This window comes from Hypanus sabinus, chromosome 11 (assembly GCF_030144855.1).
Source record: "Hypanus sabinus isolate sHypSab1 chromosome 11, sHypSab1.hap1, whole genome shotgun sequence".
NCBI lineage: Eukaryota > Metazoa > Chordata > Chondrichthyes > Myliobatiformes > Dasyatidae > Hypanus > Hypanus sabinus.
Genome location: NC_082716.1, coordinates 8697523 through 8711909, shown reverse-complemented (window position 1 = coordinate 8711909; position 14387 = coordinate 8697523). Strand labels below are relative to the sequence as shown.

Genomic DNA, 14387 nt, shown 5'->3' with positions numbered 1-14387 from the left:
TCTTGTTTATCAGAGTGTCATACAGGATGGATTGATCTCAATGCATTCAGCCTGATGACTGTTATAAGTTCCTGCCCTCAATGCTGGCTGACTCCAATTCTGGCTTCACCTCCTCCCCACCTTTGTAATTTTGCAGTAACATACACAAAATATTGGAGGAACTCAAGCGGTTAGGCATTTCCTTGGAGGGGAATAAACAGTCAACGCTTTGGGCTGAGACCTGTCATCAGGACCAGAAAGGAAAGGGGAAGAAGCCAGAAAGTTCCTCCAGTATTTTGTATACATCTGTCTCTGGTTTTCTGGCATTTCGTGTTTACAAATATTCTGAAATCGGATTTATTATCACTGACGTATGACGTGAAGTTTGTTGTTTAATGGCCACAATACAGTGCAATGGCGTAAAAATCTACAAAAATTGCCACGGTAAGTCTGTGGAACTCATTGCCATAGACAGCTGTGGAGGCCGAGTCATTGTGTGTATTTAAAGCAGAGGGTGATCATCATCATCATTTATTTATGTGCCCTGTCGTATGACATCAGCGATCATGGCTTTTCCATGACTGTGATTGCTCTTGACAAAGTTTTCTACAAAAGTGTTTTGCCATTGCCTTCTTCTGGGCAGTGTCTCTACAAGACAGGTGACTCCAGCCATTATCGATACTCCTCGGAGATTGTCCGCCCGGTGTCAGTGGTCACGTAACCAGGACTTGTGATATGCACCAGCTGTCCGTACGACCATCCACCACCTGTTCCCATGATTTCACGTGACCCTGATTTCGGGGGGAGGCTGAGAAGGTGCTACCCCTTCCCCAACAGTAACATGCAAGCTAGTGGGGGGAAAGGGTACCTGGTACCTCCTTTGGTAAAGACGTATATTCACCCCAACACTCCGGAGGTTGATAGGTTCTTGATAAGTCAGAGCATCAATGGTGATGGGGAGAAAGCAGGAGAATGGGGTTGAGAGGACTAATAACTCAGCCATGACAGATTGGTAGAGCAGACTTGATGGGTCATTGGCCCAATTCTTGCTTATGGTCCAAAATAAGTTAAATAGTCAAAAAAAAGTAATCATCAAGCGCTCATGTGTTGATGTATCATTCAGAAATCTGATGGTGCAGGGGAAGAAACTTTCTAAATCATAGCGTGTCTGCCTGTCCCTCCACCCTGGTGGTGCTAGGAGAAGGGGGCATGTACTGGATGGTGCGAGTCCTGAATGAGGAGGCCTCATCCTGACCAGTCATTATCTTTCAGGATGAAGGAGTAAATTGAATTCAACATTGCCAATGTCTCAGTTGGACTTCCTGTGATTCAGTCATTCTCCACCGACAGTTTCATTTCAACTGTCAGATTGATCTTAGAGTAGGTAAAAAGTCACAGGACCAAGGGCCAAAGGACCTGAACTATGCTGTACTGTTCTATGTTGCATGTGACATAATAAACCAGCTACCATTTTACCAACCACTGTTGTCCATCTCAGGAAATTGTTTTCCACCACCCTTTTGCCCTCAGTGACCACTTTATGCAGGAGTGGAACTGAAAAAAAAAGGTGTAAAGGCCACAATGAGGTAGATTGGGAGATCAAAAGTTCGTCTTTTAGCGATTGTGAGGTCCACTCACGAATCTGATAACAGTGGGATAGAAACTGCCCTTGAGCCTGGTTGTTGGTGTTGTGCTGTGGAGGTTTTGTACCTTGGGAGGTGGTTGAAGAAAGAATGTCCAGGGTCAAAGTCCATAATTTCGTTTACTGTTTTTCTGAATCAGCAAGGAAGTGTAGACTGAATCGATGGATGGGGGAATCTGTTTTCATGATGGACTGGGCTGTGCCCAAAATTCTCTGTAATTTCTTACAGTTGTACAATCTGAAAGGAGTTGTTTAAACATGGGTGAGAGTAGAGATAACAGAGAAATACACTCAGTGGCCGCTTTAGTAGAAAGCTCCTGTATCTAATGAGGAGGCCACTGAGTGTATGTTCATGGTCTTTTGTTACTGTAGCCCATATTCTTCTATGTTCAATGTGTTGTGCATTCAGAGATGCTCCTTTGTGCTTTCCTGTCAACTTGAACCAGTGTGGCTAACCTCCTCTGGCCTCCCTCGTTAACAAGGAGTTTTCACCTACAGGATTGCTGTTCACCGGATGCTTGTTTTTGTTTCTCGCACCATTCTCTGCAAACTCTAGAGGTTGTTGTGTGTGAAAATCCCAGGAGATGAGCAGTTACTGAGATACTCAAACCTCCCCATCTGGCACCAACAATCATTCCACAGTCAGAGTCACTTAGATCACATTTCTTCTCTCATTCTGATGTTCGGTCTAAACAACTGAACCTCTTGAACATGTCTGCATGCTTTTATGCATTGAATTGCTGCCACATGATTGGCTGATTCGATACTTCCATTGATGAGAAGGTATAAAGTTGTACCGAATAATTTGGCCACTAAATGTAGACTGAGAGCTTCATTTTGTTCTTTGTTCTGAAGTTCATGTTTGTCTATTCCCCCCTTCACCGTGTACTCAGTGAATGAATGAACTCCTGCCATCTCTCCCCCGGCCCATGAATGTTCTACCATTGCAAATCCCCTTCCTAAGGTGTTTACTGTAGATGCATCCAAGTCAGTGACCTCCCTTCTGTGCAAAAGCAGTAATCTATCACGAACTAACTGGTTCTCAGAACATTCTTTCTGGTAATATTGATTTGAAAGTGAAAATAAATGTGTCAAATCACTGCCCCTTCAGCTGTTGTGTACTTAATATTTAATAACTCCATTTCTCATTTGAAGTTCGAGTACCGTATTAAAACCATGTGATCAGAATAAGCTGAGTTCCCTCAGGCAGTTTATAGACAAAGAAAGTTGAATTTTTTTTTCCTTTTCTTCTTTCCAACCTTACCCTGTTCAATAAAAAGCTAAACCATTGAAAAGTTTGAGCTGGAAACATAAGGTAAGGGAGAGCATTCAGTGTCTAGGGCCTGTTCTGTTGTTCACTTAGACCTAAACTAATCTGAAATTCAATGCTTTGACCTGCTTTGGTTTGATTTCCCAAGTGACTCCCTTACACAAAAACTTATCGTCCTCAGTTTTAAACATTTTGATTTTATATCCAGACTCAACGCCTGAAACTTCCACGTGGTTATTTATTTATTTAGAGATACAACACAGAACAGGCCCAACGAGCCGCACCACACACCTATCACCGATTTAACCCCAGCCTAATCAAAAGCCAACAGGCCCAAAGCCACACCACCCAGCAACCCACACATTGAACCCTAGCCAATTAACCTACTAACTGGTACATCTTTGGACTGTGGGAAGAAACCAGAGCACCTGGAGGAAATCCATACTGGGAGAATGTACTAACTCCTTACAGACGGTGCCGGAATTGAACTCCAAACTCCGGAACAGCTCAAGCTGTAATAGCTCTAACTTCTGTATCATACTATATCTAAACTCAAGTCAATCCTTGTTCCGGCACCTACTCCCTTCCTCTCCAGTTCTGATGAAGGGTTTCGGCCCGAAACTGTATCCTTTTATTCCCCTCCGTAGAAGCTGCCTGACTTGCTGAGATCCCCCAGCATTTTGGTGTGTCAAGTTGAGTTTCGTGTTATAGGAGGGAAGGGTTAGATTAATATTAAACTAGTTTAAAAGGACATCACACATAGTGGGCCAAAGGGCCTGCTCTGTGCTGTACTGGTCTATGTTTTACATGTATGTACAGATGAAATGAAAAACTTACTTGCAACAGCATCACAGACACAAGCACCGGAGGCACAATATTCACAAGAGAAACACGAATTTAACTTAAACTATACCCAATTTTTACAAGAAATTTCTAAGTTCAGTTTAAATTTATTATCAAAATACATCTATGTCACTACATACTACCCTGATATTCATTGTTGTGGGCATATTCAAGAAGCGCATTAGAATCAACGAAAAATCTCACCCAACTAGACAAACAGCCAATATACAGAAGACAACAGACTGCACAAATACAAAAAGAAAAAAAACAGTAATAATAATAAGTAAGCAATAAACATTCAGAACATCAGATATAGAGTCCTTGCAAGTGAGTCCACTGGTTGTGGGAACAGTTGAGTGAGTGAAGTTATCACATCAGGTTTTAGAGCCTAATGGTTGAGGCCTGAACCTGGTGATGTGGGGCCACAATTAAAACAAAAATAGCAGGCAACATCCTTTGTAGTGTAAAGTGGTCATAGTGTTGCTAACAGTAATTATAAGGGTTGTGCAGGTTATTTCAAGAGACAAATGGTTGAAGGGAAGGAGCTGTGTGTTGTGGGACTTCAGGCTTCAGTAGCTCCTGCCCATTGTAGCAGTGCCCGGATGGTGGGGGTTTAGAGGTCGATATGGAAAGAGTACTGCAGGGGTTCCCAACCTGGGGTCCATGAAACCCTTCCTTAATTGTATTGGTCCATGGCGTAAAAGAGGTTGAGTATCGAGTTTAAAATTCCAGTTCCCATAATGTGAAGCAGTGTTCACTGATATTAGCACTTGGCAGTCACACACCAATCGGATGCCATTCAGAGAAGGCTGTGTTGGTTGATTAATTAGATGAAGTAACTTTGTTATGAGGAAAGGCTGATCTTGTCGTCATTGGAGATTATTGATGATCTTGGTACTGATGATTGAGACAGGGCTTGGATGCTTGAAGATAAAGATTTAATTTATTGAAACATAACACGAAATGCATTGTTTGTATCAAGAGTGTGCTGCCTCTCCTTTTGTTTTGCTGCCTTCTCCCTGTAACTGATGCCCTTTGTGATCAAGAACTAATCAATTTCCATTTTAAATGAACCCAACAATTTGGCATTGGCCTTGTTTCTGAAGCTGTGGTACCTGGTCCTATCTAGACTCTTCACATCCATTCTTTCCAGGCCTTTCAGTATTTGATAGGTTTCAGTGAGATCCCCCACTTTTTTCTAAACTCCAATAAGTCCAGAGCCATCTTAACCTTTTCATTCCCAGGATAATTTCCATGAATCTCCATTGGACGCTGTCCAAAGCTAGATCTTCATTGTACTTGGAGTACTGTGTGCAGTTCTGATCACCTACCTGCAGAGAAGATATGATCAAGATTGAAAGAGTGCAAAGAAAATTTACAAGGATATGCCAGGACTTGAGTTACAGGGAAAGGCTGAATAGATTAGGACTTTATTCCCTGGAGCATAGAAGAATGAAGGGAGATTTGATAGAGGTTTACAAACTATGAGGGGTATAAATAGGGTAAATACAAGCAGGTTTTTCCCACTGAGGTCGGATGAGACTACAACTAGAGGTCATGGGTTAAGGGTGAAAGATGAAATATTTAAGGGGAACGTGAGGAGGAACAATGAGTATAGGAATAGAATGAGGTGGCAGATAAATGAATGCATGCCTGAAGGATGGGAAGAGGGGACAGGGATTCAGATTTCTGGGTAATTGGGATGTCTTCTGGGGCAGGTGTGACCTGTACAAAAGGGATGGGTTAGACTTAAATCTGAGGGGGACCAATATTCTTGCAGGCAGGTTTACTAGAGCTATTGGGAGTGGGTTAAACTAACATGGCAGGAGAATGGGATCTAGTATGATAGAGCGGAGGATGAGCCAGCAGGTTTACAAGTAGATGATGTAATATGTAAGATGAATGTAAGGAAGAACAAGCCAATGACTGGTTACAAACACAGACAGAGCAAAGAGTTAAATTGTACCGTAGAGTCAAAATTCAAAAGGGCAAAGAATGCAGGACTGAAGGTGCTGTATTTAAATGCGCGTAGCAATTGGAATAAGGTGGACGAAGTCATAGCACCATTAGATTGGTCAGTATGACACTGTGGGCATCACCAAGTCGTGACTGAAAGAAAGCCATAGTTGGGAGCTTAACATCAAAGTATATACTTTGATTCGAAAGGACAGACAGTGGGTGGCTCTGTTGGCACGAAATAAAATTACATCTTCATAAAGAGGTGACATAGGGGACAGAGAATGTTGAATCCTTATGAAACTGTAAGGGTGGAAAGAAAACATTACGGGAATCATGTATAGACCTCCAAATAGTAGCTAAGTTGTGGTGTTTTGATTCCAAAGGAAGCTAGAAAATGCATATAATAAGGGTACTTACTATCACAATTGTAATGGGGGACTTCAATATGCAAGGGGATTGGAAAAATCAGGTGATGTTGGATTGCAAAAGATGGAATTTGTTGAATGCCGACGAGATGGCTCTTCAGAGCAGTTTGTGCTTGAGCCGACTAGGGGGAAGGCTATCTTAGATTGAGTGTTGTGTAATAATCCAGATCTTATTAGGAAACTTAACATCAATTTAACATTAACTTAGGAGGCAGTGATCATAATATGATGAATTCATTCTGCAGTTTGATATGGAGAAGCATAAGTCACATGTATCAGTATCGCAATGGAATAAAGGGATACAGAGGCATGAGAGAGGAGCTTACCCAGAAGGGTACTGGCAGGGATGATGGCAGAACAGAAATGGTTGAAGTTTCTAGGAATAGTTCACAAGATACAGGATAGATAAGTCCCACAGAAGAATTAGTTTTCAAATGGCAGGGGTAAGTAACCATGGCTGAGAAGGGAAGTTAAGGACTGCATAAAAGCCAAGGAAAGGGCATCCAAGTTAGCAAAAGTGAGTGGGAAGTTGGATGATTGGGAACCTTTTAAGATCTAACAAAAGACAACTAAAAACAGTAAAAGAAGGGAAAATATGAAATATGAGGGCAAACTAGCCAGTAAGACAAAGCAGGATACCAAAAGTTTTTTTTCTGTTATATCAAGAGTGAAAGGGAGGTGAAAGTTGATATTGGACCACTATAAAAATGATGCTGGTAAGGTAGTAATTGGGGACAATGAAAAGGCAGATTAACTTAATGAGTACATTGCATCAGACTTCACTGTGTACGACACTAGCAGTGTACCAGAGGTCCGTGAGTGTCAGGGAGCTGGAGTGAGTGCCATTGCTATTACAAAGGAAAAAGTGCAAGGCAAACTCAAAGGTCTTAAGGTGGACAACTTACCTGAACCAGATGGACTACATCCCAGAGTCCTGAGAGAGCTGCTGAAGAGATAATGGATGCATTGGTCATGATTGTTCAAGAATCACTTGATTCTGGTATGGTCCTGGAGGACTGGAAAATTGCAATTGTCTCTCTCCTCTTTAAGAAGGGAGGAAGGCAAAAGAAAGGAAATTATAGGCCAGTTAGCCTAACCTCAGTGGCTCGGAAAGAGTTGGATTCTGTTTTAAGGATAAGGCTTTGGGGTATTTGGAGATGGATGATAAAATAAGTCAAAGTCAGCCTAGTTTCTGTAAAGGGAAATCTTGCCTGACAAATCTGTTAGAGTTCTTTGAGGAAGTAAAAAGCAGGGTGGACAAAGGAGAGGTAGTGGATGTCATTTACTTGGATTTTCAGAAGGCATTTGATAAAGTGCCACACATGAGGCTGCTTAACAAGATAAAATCCTATGGTGTTACAAGAAAGATACTGGCATGGATAGAGGAATGGCTAACAGGTAGGAGACATTGAGTGGGAATAAAGAGGGCCTTTTCTGGTTGGTTGACTAGTGGTGTTACTCGGGGTGAGTACTGGGACCACTACATATCACATTATTTATCAGTGATTTAGATAATGGAATTGATAGCTTTGTGGCAAACTTTGCAGAAGATACGAAGATAAATGGAGGGGTAGGTAGTGCTGAGGAAGCAATGCGATTGCATCAGGACTTGGACAAATTGGAAGAATGGGCAAAAAAGTGGCAGATGGAATACAGTGTTGTGAAATGTACGATAATGCATTTTGGTAAAAGGAACAATAGTGTGGACTATTATCTAAATGGGGAGAAAATGAAAACATCAGAAGTGCAGATGGATTTAGGAATCCTCGTGCAAGATTCCCAGAAGGTTAATGTTGGCATTTATTTCAAGGGGAATAGAATATAAAAGCAAGGAGACAATTCTGGGGCTTTATATGACATAGTCAGACTGCACTTGGAGTATTGTCAACAGTTTTGGGCCCCATATCTCAGAAAGCATGTCTTGTCATTGGAGAGAGTTCAGAGGAGGTTCATGAGGATGATTCAGGGAATGAAAGTGTTAACATATAAGGAGCATTTGGCAGCTTTGGCCCTGTACCCGTCGGAATTTATAAGAATGCCAGGGGATCTCATTGAAACCTACCAAATGTTGAAAGGATTAGATAAGGTGGAAGTGGAGAGGATGTTTCTTCTGGTGGGGGTATCCAGAACTAGAGGGCACAGACTCAAAACTGAGGGGTGACTTTTTAGAACAGAGGTAAGGACCAATTTTTTTTTAGCCAGAGAGTAGTGAATCTGTGGAATGCTCTGCCACAGACAGCTGTGGAGGCCAAGTCCATGGGTATATTTAAAGCGAAAATTGATAGTTTCCTGATTGGTCAGGCCATCAAAGGATATGGTGAGAAGGCCATATGGGGTTGAGTGGGATCCGGGATCAGACATGATGAAATGGCAAAGCAGATCTGATGGGCTGAATGGCCTAATTCTGCTCCTGTGTTTGATGGTCTTATTGGCTATGGTCCAAATGCATGGTGATGGGACTAGGCAGAAAAAACAGTTCCATGTAGACGGGATAGGTTAAAGGGCCTGTTTCTGTGCTGTAGAGTTCTATGACTGCATGATTGTAAGAGTCTCTGAAATGCCTCTAATGTATCTTTCACGATCCCTGGAAGGGCGCTTCACGCTCCCACCACTCTCTTTGTAAGAAAAACCTTTCTGATATTCCTCCTGTATTTTCATCTAATCTCCTCTGCACTCTCATGCAAAGTTAAAAGTTCAAAGTAAACTGATGATCAAAATACATATATGCCACCATGTATCACTCTGAGATTCATTTTCTTAGAACATAGAACATAGAAATTTATAATACATTACAGGACCTTCAGTCCACAATATTGTGCCAACCATGTAGCCTGCTCTAGACACACCCTAGAATATCCCTAGCGCATGTACCTATTTAACAGTCTCTTAAAAGACCCTATTGTATCCGCTTCCACCATCGTCACTGGCAATGCATTTCACACTCCACCACTCTCTGAGTGAAAAAATTACCCCTGACATTCCCTCAGTACCTATTACCAAACACCTTAAAACTATGCCCCCTTATGTTAACCATTTCAGCCCTGAGAAAAATGCCTCTCATCAACTTAGACACCTCTATCAGGTCACTTTCATCCTCCGTCGCTCCAAGCAGAAAAGGCCAAGTACACTCAACCAATTCTCTTAAGGTACGCCCTCCAATCCAGGCAACATCCTTTATGGGCATTCTCAGTCATACAAATAAATACAATAGGAATCAATGAAAACTGACAAAGGACCAAAGTGCAAATTAAGACAAACTGTGCAAATACAAAATAAAGTAATAAATCAGTTAATAAATAATACTGAGAACATGAGTTGTGGAGTTTGTGAAAGTTCACCTATAGGTTGTGGGTTCAGTTCGGTGTTGAAATGAGGGAAGTTATCTACACTGGTTCAGGAGCCTGATTAATATGTGAGTATTAGCCATAACTGACCTTTCCTTTTGTTGGCAGGTCAACATCTTCTTCCTGATCGTCACCGTCTACAAAATGGTGAAGCACACACCAACACTGAAACCTGACTCGAGCAGGTTGGAGAACATCAAGTAAGCTTTGGGGAATTTTGTGCGGAGGGTGTGGCGGTGGGGTGCATGGAAGACTTTGTGAGGCATGACCTCATTGCTCATCTGTTGCCTTTTCCAATGGTGGACTGAACCCTGTTCACTGAGTTCAATCTTTTCATGACCATCCAGAACCAACAAGACTATGCTGGTTCTGAACAGAGCACTCTCTACTGCTAATTATTATTAGTACACCTGTTACATCATTGGCATTTAGGGCTGCAATGAAGGTCCTCCATCTCTGTCTTTACGGAAGGATTCTTCATTGCTGTTTGCATAACAATTATTTTTTGACCAGTCAGGGTTGTTAGCCCTGAGCTGAACCCCTAAACCGGGAGGATTGTTGAACCACTCTAAGTCTGACCTCTACCCTTTGACCTTTTTGGCATGGGTGACTCGAGAGCCAAAGCACAAGGCCCTTACTCCAGCCAACGTAGCTCTCTGCGTTACGTTGACACACAAGCCTCCAAATCACGACAAGGTTTGGGTCCTTTTGGAGGTCTGCTTGGCTATTTATTGTTTCTTTTGACTCCCTGTCTAATTCCATAGAAACATACAGCTCTGATGCAGGCTCTTTGGCCCAACTACTCCATGCCGACCAAGATGCCCATCCAAGCAAGTCCTTTTGCCTTTGTTTGGCCAATAGCCTTCTAAACCATTCCAATCTATATATATATATATATATATATATATATATATATATATATATATGTCCAGTTGTTATTTAAAAGTTGTTACTGTAACTTCTTTAACTACTTTCTCTGGCTGCAGATTCCATCCTTTGTTTAAAAGTACCTGTCAAACAGTATTTAAAATGTTGTACCTGCCTCAACCACTTCCTCTGTGAGCTCATTTCATATACAAACCACCCCTGTTATAAAAGAATAGCTGACCTCCTCTTTCCCCCACCCCCACCAAAAAGTTCCTGTTATATCTTTCATGTCTCACCTTAATCTTGTGTCCTCTGTTTCCTTATTCGTGAACCCTGGAAAAAAAAGACTGTGGATTCACCTTATCCGAGGCCCTCATTATTTTATATACCTCTTTAAGGCCAGCTCTCAGTCTGCAATGGTGTAAGGAATAAAGACCTCGCCCATCCAACCTCTTTCTATAACTCAGTTGCTTAATCTCTGTAATATTTTCTCTGCACTCCTTCTAGTTCAATAACATCTTTACTATGGCCGTTCGACCTGAACATTGTACTCACACGTATGTTTTCACCAGATTGCTGTGCACAATGACCTCTTAATTTTTATAGTCAATATCCTGACTTCTTGAGACCTGCATGCCAGAAGCTTTCTTCACCACCCTGTCTACCTGTGACTCCACTTTCAGTGAACTACATACTTGTCTTCCACTGTTTTACACCACCACCCAGGACCCTGCCGTTCACTGTGAAAGTCCTATGTGGATTTGACTTCCCAAACTCTTCCAGGCACTGAGTTCCAATTTGTGTTTCCTGCTTTGAAAGATTCCTTCACGTTCAGATTTATGTATCACATGTATATTGAAACATACAATGAAATGTGTCATCAGGGGTTAACAACCAGCACAGCCCACAAGCGCCGCCACACATTCCAGCGACGGCATAGCCTGTCTACAATATACAGCAGAACAACACAAAACGAAGCTCTTTCCAACCCACTCACACATAGAAACAGGCCTCCAACCCCTGGACAAAACACCTTGGAGCCTCTAGTCCTTAGTCCCGTATTCTCAGACTCACAGGCAAAAGAGAAAACTAAATCTTTTCTGCTTGCACGTGATCTATATCACCACCATGCCCCCCCCCCCCCCCCCCACCCCATCCATTCTCTCCATATCCCTGCATTTTCACCGGTCCTTGATCACAGACATTGGCCCTTCGTCCTCCAGTCCTTGGCCTGGATCATCAAGACCCCAGGTAATATTGGTTCAAAACTGTAAATCTGCAACCCTGGCCCTTGACCTTACTTTGGTTGGTAGCAGCTCCTCTCTTTCTACCCATTTCGGCCCTCTGGGATCGTGTGCACTGTTTCTCAACTCTTTTAACCTCCCTTACTCTAAGGTGAAAAATTTCCAACTCTTCCAGTTTAACATCGGAGCTGAATTCCATTGTCCTTGCACAAGGTTATTGAACCTTACCAGGAATAAAGCAGTGATCTGTGACCCTAAACCTCTCCCAACCGGGTTCAGTTCCCTTTCTCCATAGTATGGCCAAAAAGGTCAGTTTTGCTTGGCAATTTCAGGTTCTGAATAGAAGCCAAGTAAGTATTAATCTCAGTCTCGAGGGCTCACATTTGTCAGAAGTGAAGTAATTTCACTGGTATTTTAGAAACCCGGGCTACTGTTTGTATGGATATTTACCATGTCTTAATGCAGTTTGTTTTGCTAAATGGCTTTTTCGTCCTTGGTCGTGGAAAGTATTTCTTCATAATCTTGCACTCTGCAGAGACTGAAACGGCTTGTTTGTCAACAATCCAGAGGCTGTCGAGGGGCTCTGTGATAACTACAGTCTCGGCTTGTTCAATAACCGCCAGCCACATAGCAACTTACAGTATTTGCATAGAATAATGACAGAAGATATTGTTCTATAACAGTGCAGTGCAACTTGGGAAATTGGTTATCAGGAACTAGATGCTCTGCTTCCAAGGGCAGTGAAGGCCATTTTTGGGAAAAGAATTAGACTAAGACTCTCAAGGAGGGATACGCACACCAGTCCTGATAGAGAAATCGGAATTGGAAGGAGTGAGCAAATCGACACAGCTACAAAGAAGGCATGAGAGCTGCCATATTTCATGAGAAGTTTGAGGAGATTTAGTCTGTCACCAGAAACACTCACAAGTTTCTACAGAGCATCCTGACTGGTTGCACCACCATCTGGGGTGGGATTGGGGGCACTACAGAGATTCAAAAAAACCTGCAGGGAGTTGTGAAATTAGTCAGCTCCATCATGGGTACTAGTCTCCATAGTATCCAGGATTTCTTCAAAGAGCGATGCCTCAAAGAGGTGGTATCCATCATGGAGGACCCCAATTACCCAGGACATGCCCTCTTCTCATTGCTACCATCAGGAAGGAGCTACAGAAGTCTGAAGGCACACATTCAGCAATATAGGTGAAAGGACTTTGAGCCCATAAACACTACCTCACTACTTTTCTTTTTCTGTTTTTGCACAACTTATTTAACTATTTAATATATATACTAGCTGTAATTCACTTTTTTTTCTATTATTGCATTGTACTACTGCCGCAGTCAACAAATTTCACAGCCTACGCTGGTAATATTAAACCTGATTCTGATGCTCATCATAGAACATGGAACATTACTACACAGTACAGGCCCTTCAGCTGACCCTTTAACCTACTCCAAAATCAATCTAATCCTGCCCTCCCACATACGCTCCATTTTGTATTCATCCATGGGCCTATCTAAGAGTCTCTTAAATGCCCCTAATGTATCTGCCTCTACCACCACCCCTGGCAGAACGTTGCAGATACCCACCACTCTGTATAAAAAAAAACCTACCTCTGACATTTCCAATATACTTCAATCACCTTAAAATTACACCCCCTCCCTATTATGTTTTGTAACTTCAAAACAATAAATCAATTCAAAGGAAAACAAGAGAGTCACAAAATGCAAGTCTTAGTTTACATTCTACTTTAAGCGGGGTGCGGACACGTCTCGTGATACTGTGATGACATATGCAATTCACGTATTTATACATGTAACCCATAATGAAATATTTAAATGAACAAGAATGCTTAATATACCAACATATTAACAAGATTACTGAAATATTAAATACACAGTGTTTGTATTAGCCATTTCTGCCCTGGGAAAAAGACTCTGACTTGATCAATGCCAGTTATCATCTTGTACACCCCTGTCAAGTCACCTCTCATCGTCCTTCACCTCAGACAGAAAAGCTCCAGCTTACTCAAACTATTGTCATAGGACACACTCTCTAATCCAGGCAGCATCCTGGTAAATCTCCCGTGTACCCTCTCTAAAGCTTCCACATCCTCCCTATAATGAGATGAACAGAACCAAAAGTCATACTTCCAAGCTGCAACATTACCTCACGGCCCTTCAACTCAGTCACCCAACTAATGAAGGCCAACACATTATACGCTTCCTTAACCAATCTATTAACTTGTGCAGCAACTGAGAGGTCTATGAACGTGGAGAACAAAATGCATGTTTCTCCACACTACTGAGAATCTTGCTATTAACCCTGCATTCCGCCTTCAAGTTTGACGTTTCAAAGTGAATCACTTCAGAATCAGAATCAGGTTTAATATCACCAGCAGATGTCATAAAATTTGTCGTCTTTATGGCAGCAGTACAATGCAATACATAATAATGTAGAAAAAAACTGAATTATTATAAATATATATAAAAACACACACAAAATGCTGGAGGAATTCAACAGGCCAGGCAGCATCTATGGAAAAGAATAAACAATCAACATTTCCATTCACCATAACATCATTAGATATAGAAGCACAATTAGGCCATTTGGCCCATCCAGTCTGCACCACCATTTCATTATGATTGATCCATTTTCCTCTTAGCCCTAATCTTCTATCTTCTCCCCGTATCCCTTCATGCCCTGACCAATCAAGAATCTATCAAACCCACCTTAACAATATATAAAGACTTGGCCTCCACTGCCACCTGTGGCAAAGAATTCCACAAATTCACCACTCTCTGGCTAAAGAAATT

General features: G+C 41.9%; 1 protein-coding gene across 14 annotated transcripts in view; it reads left to right on the top strand.

Moving 5' to 3' along the window:
- The window catches only part of adgrl2a (adhesion G protein-coupled receptor L2a), an 840245-nt gene that overhangs the window by 796376 nt on the left and 29482 nt on the right, over positions 1-14387 (top strand). For all 14 annotated transcript variants that reach the window (XM_059983762.1, XM_059983755.1, XM_059983763.1 and 11 more), the window contains one exon: positions 9571-9662. In XM_059983762.1, the coding sequence (XP_059839745.1) occupies positions 9571-9662 (92 nt within the window). The remainder of the gene's footprint in view (positions 1-9570; positions 9663-14387) is intronic.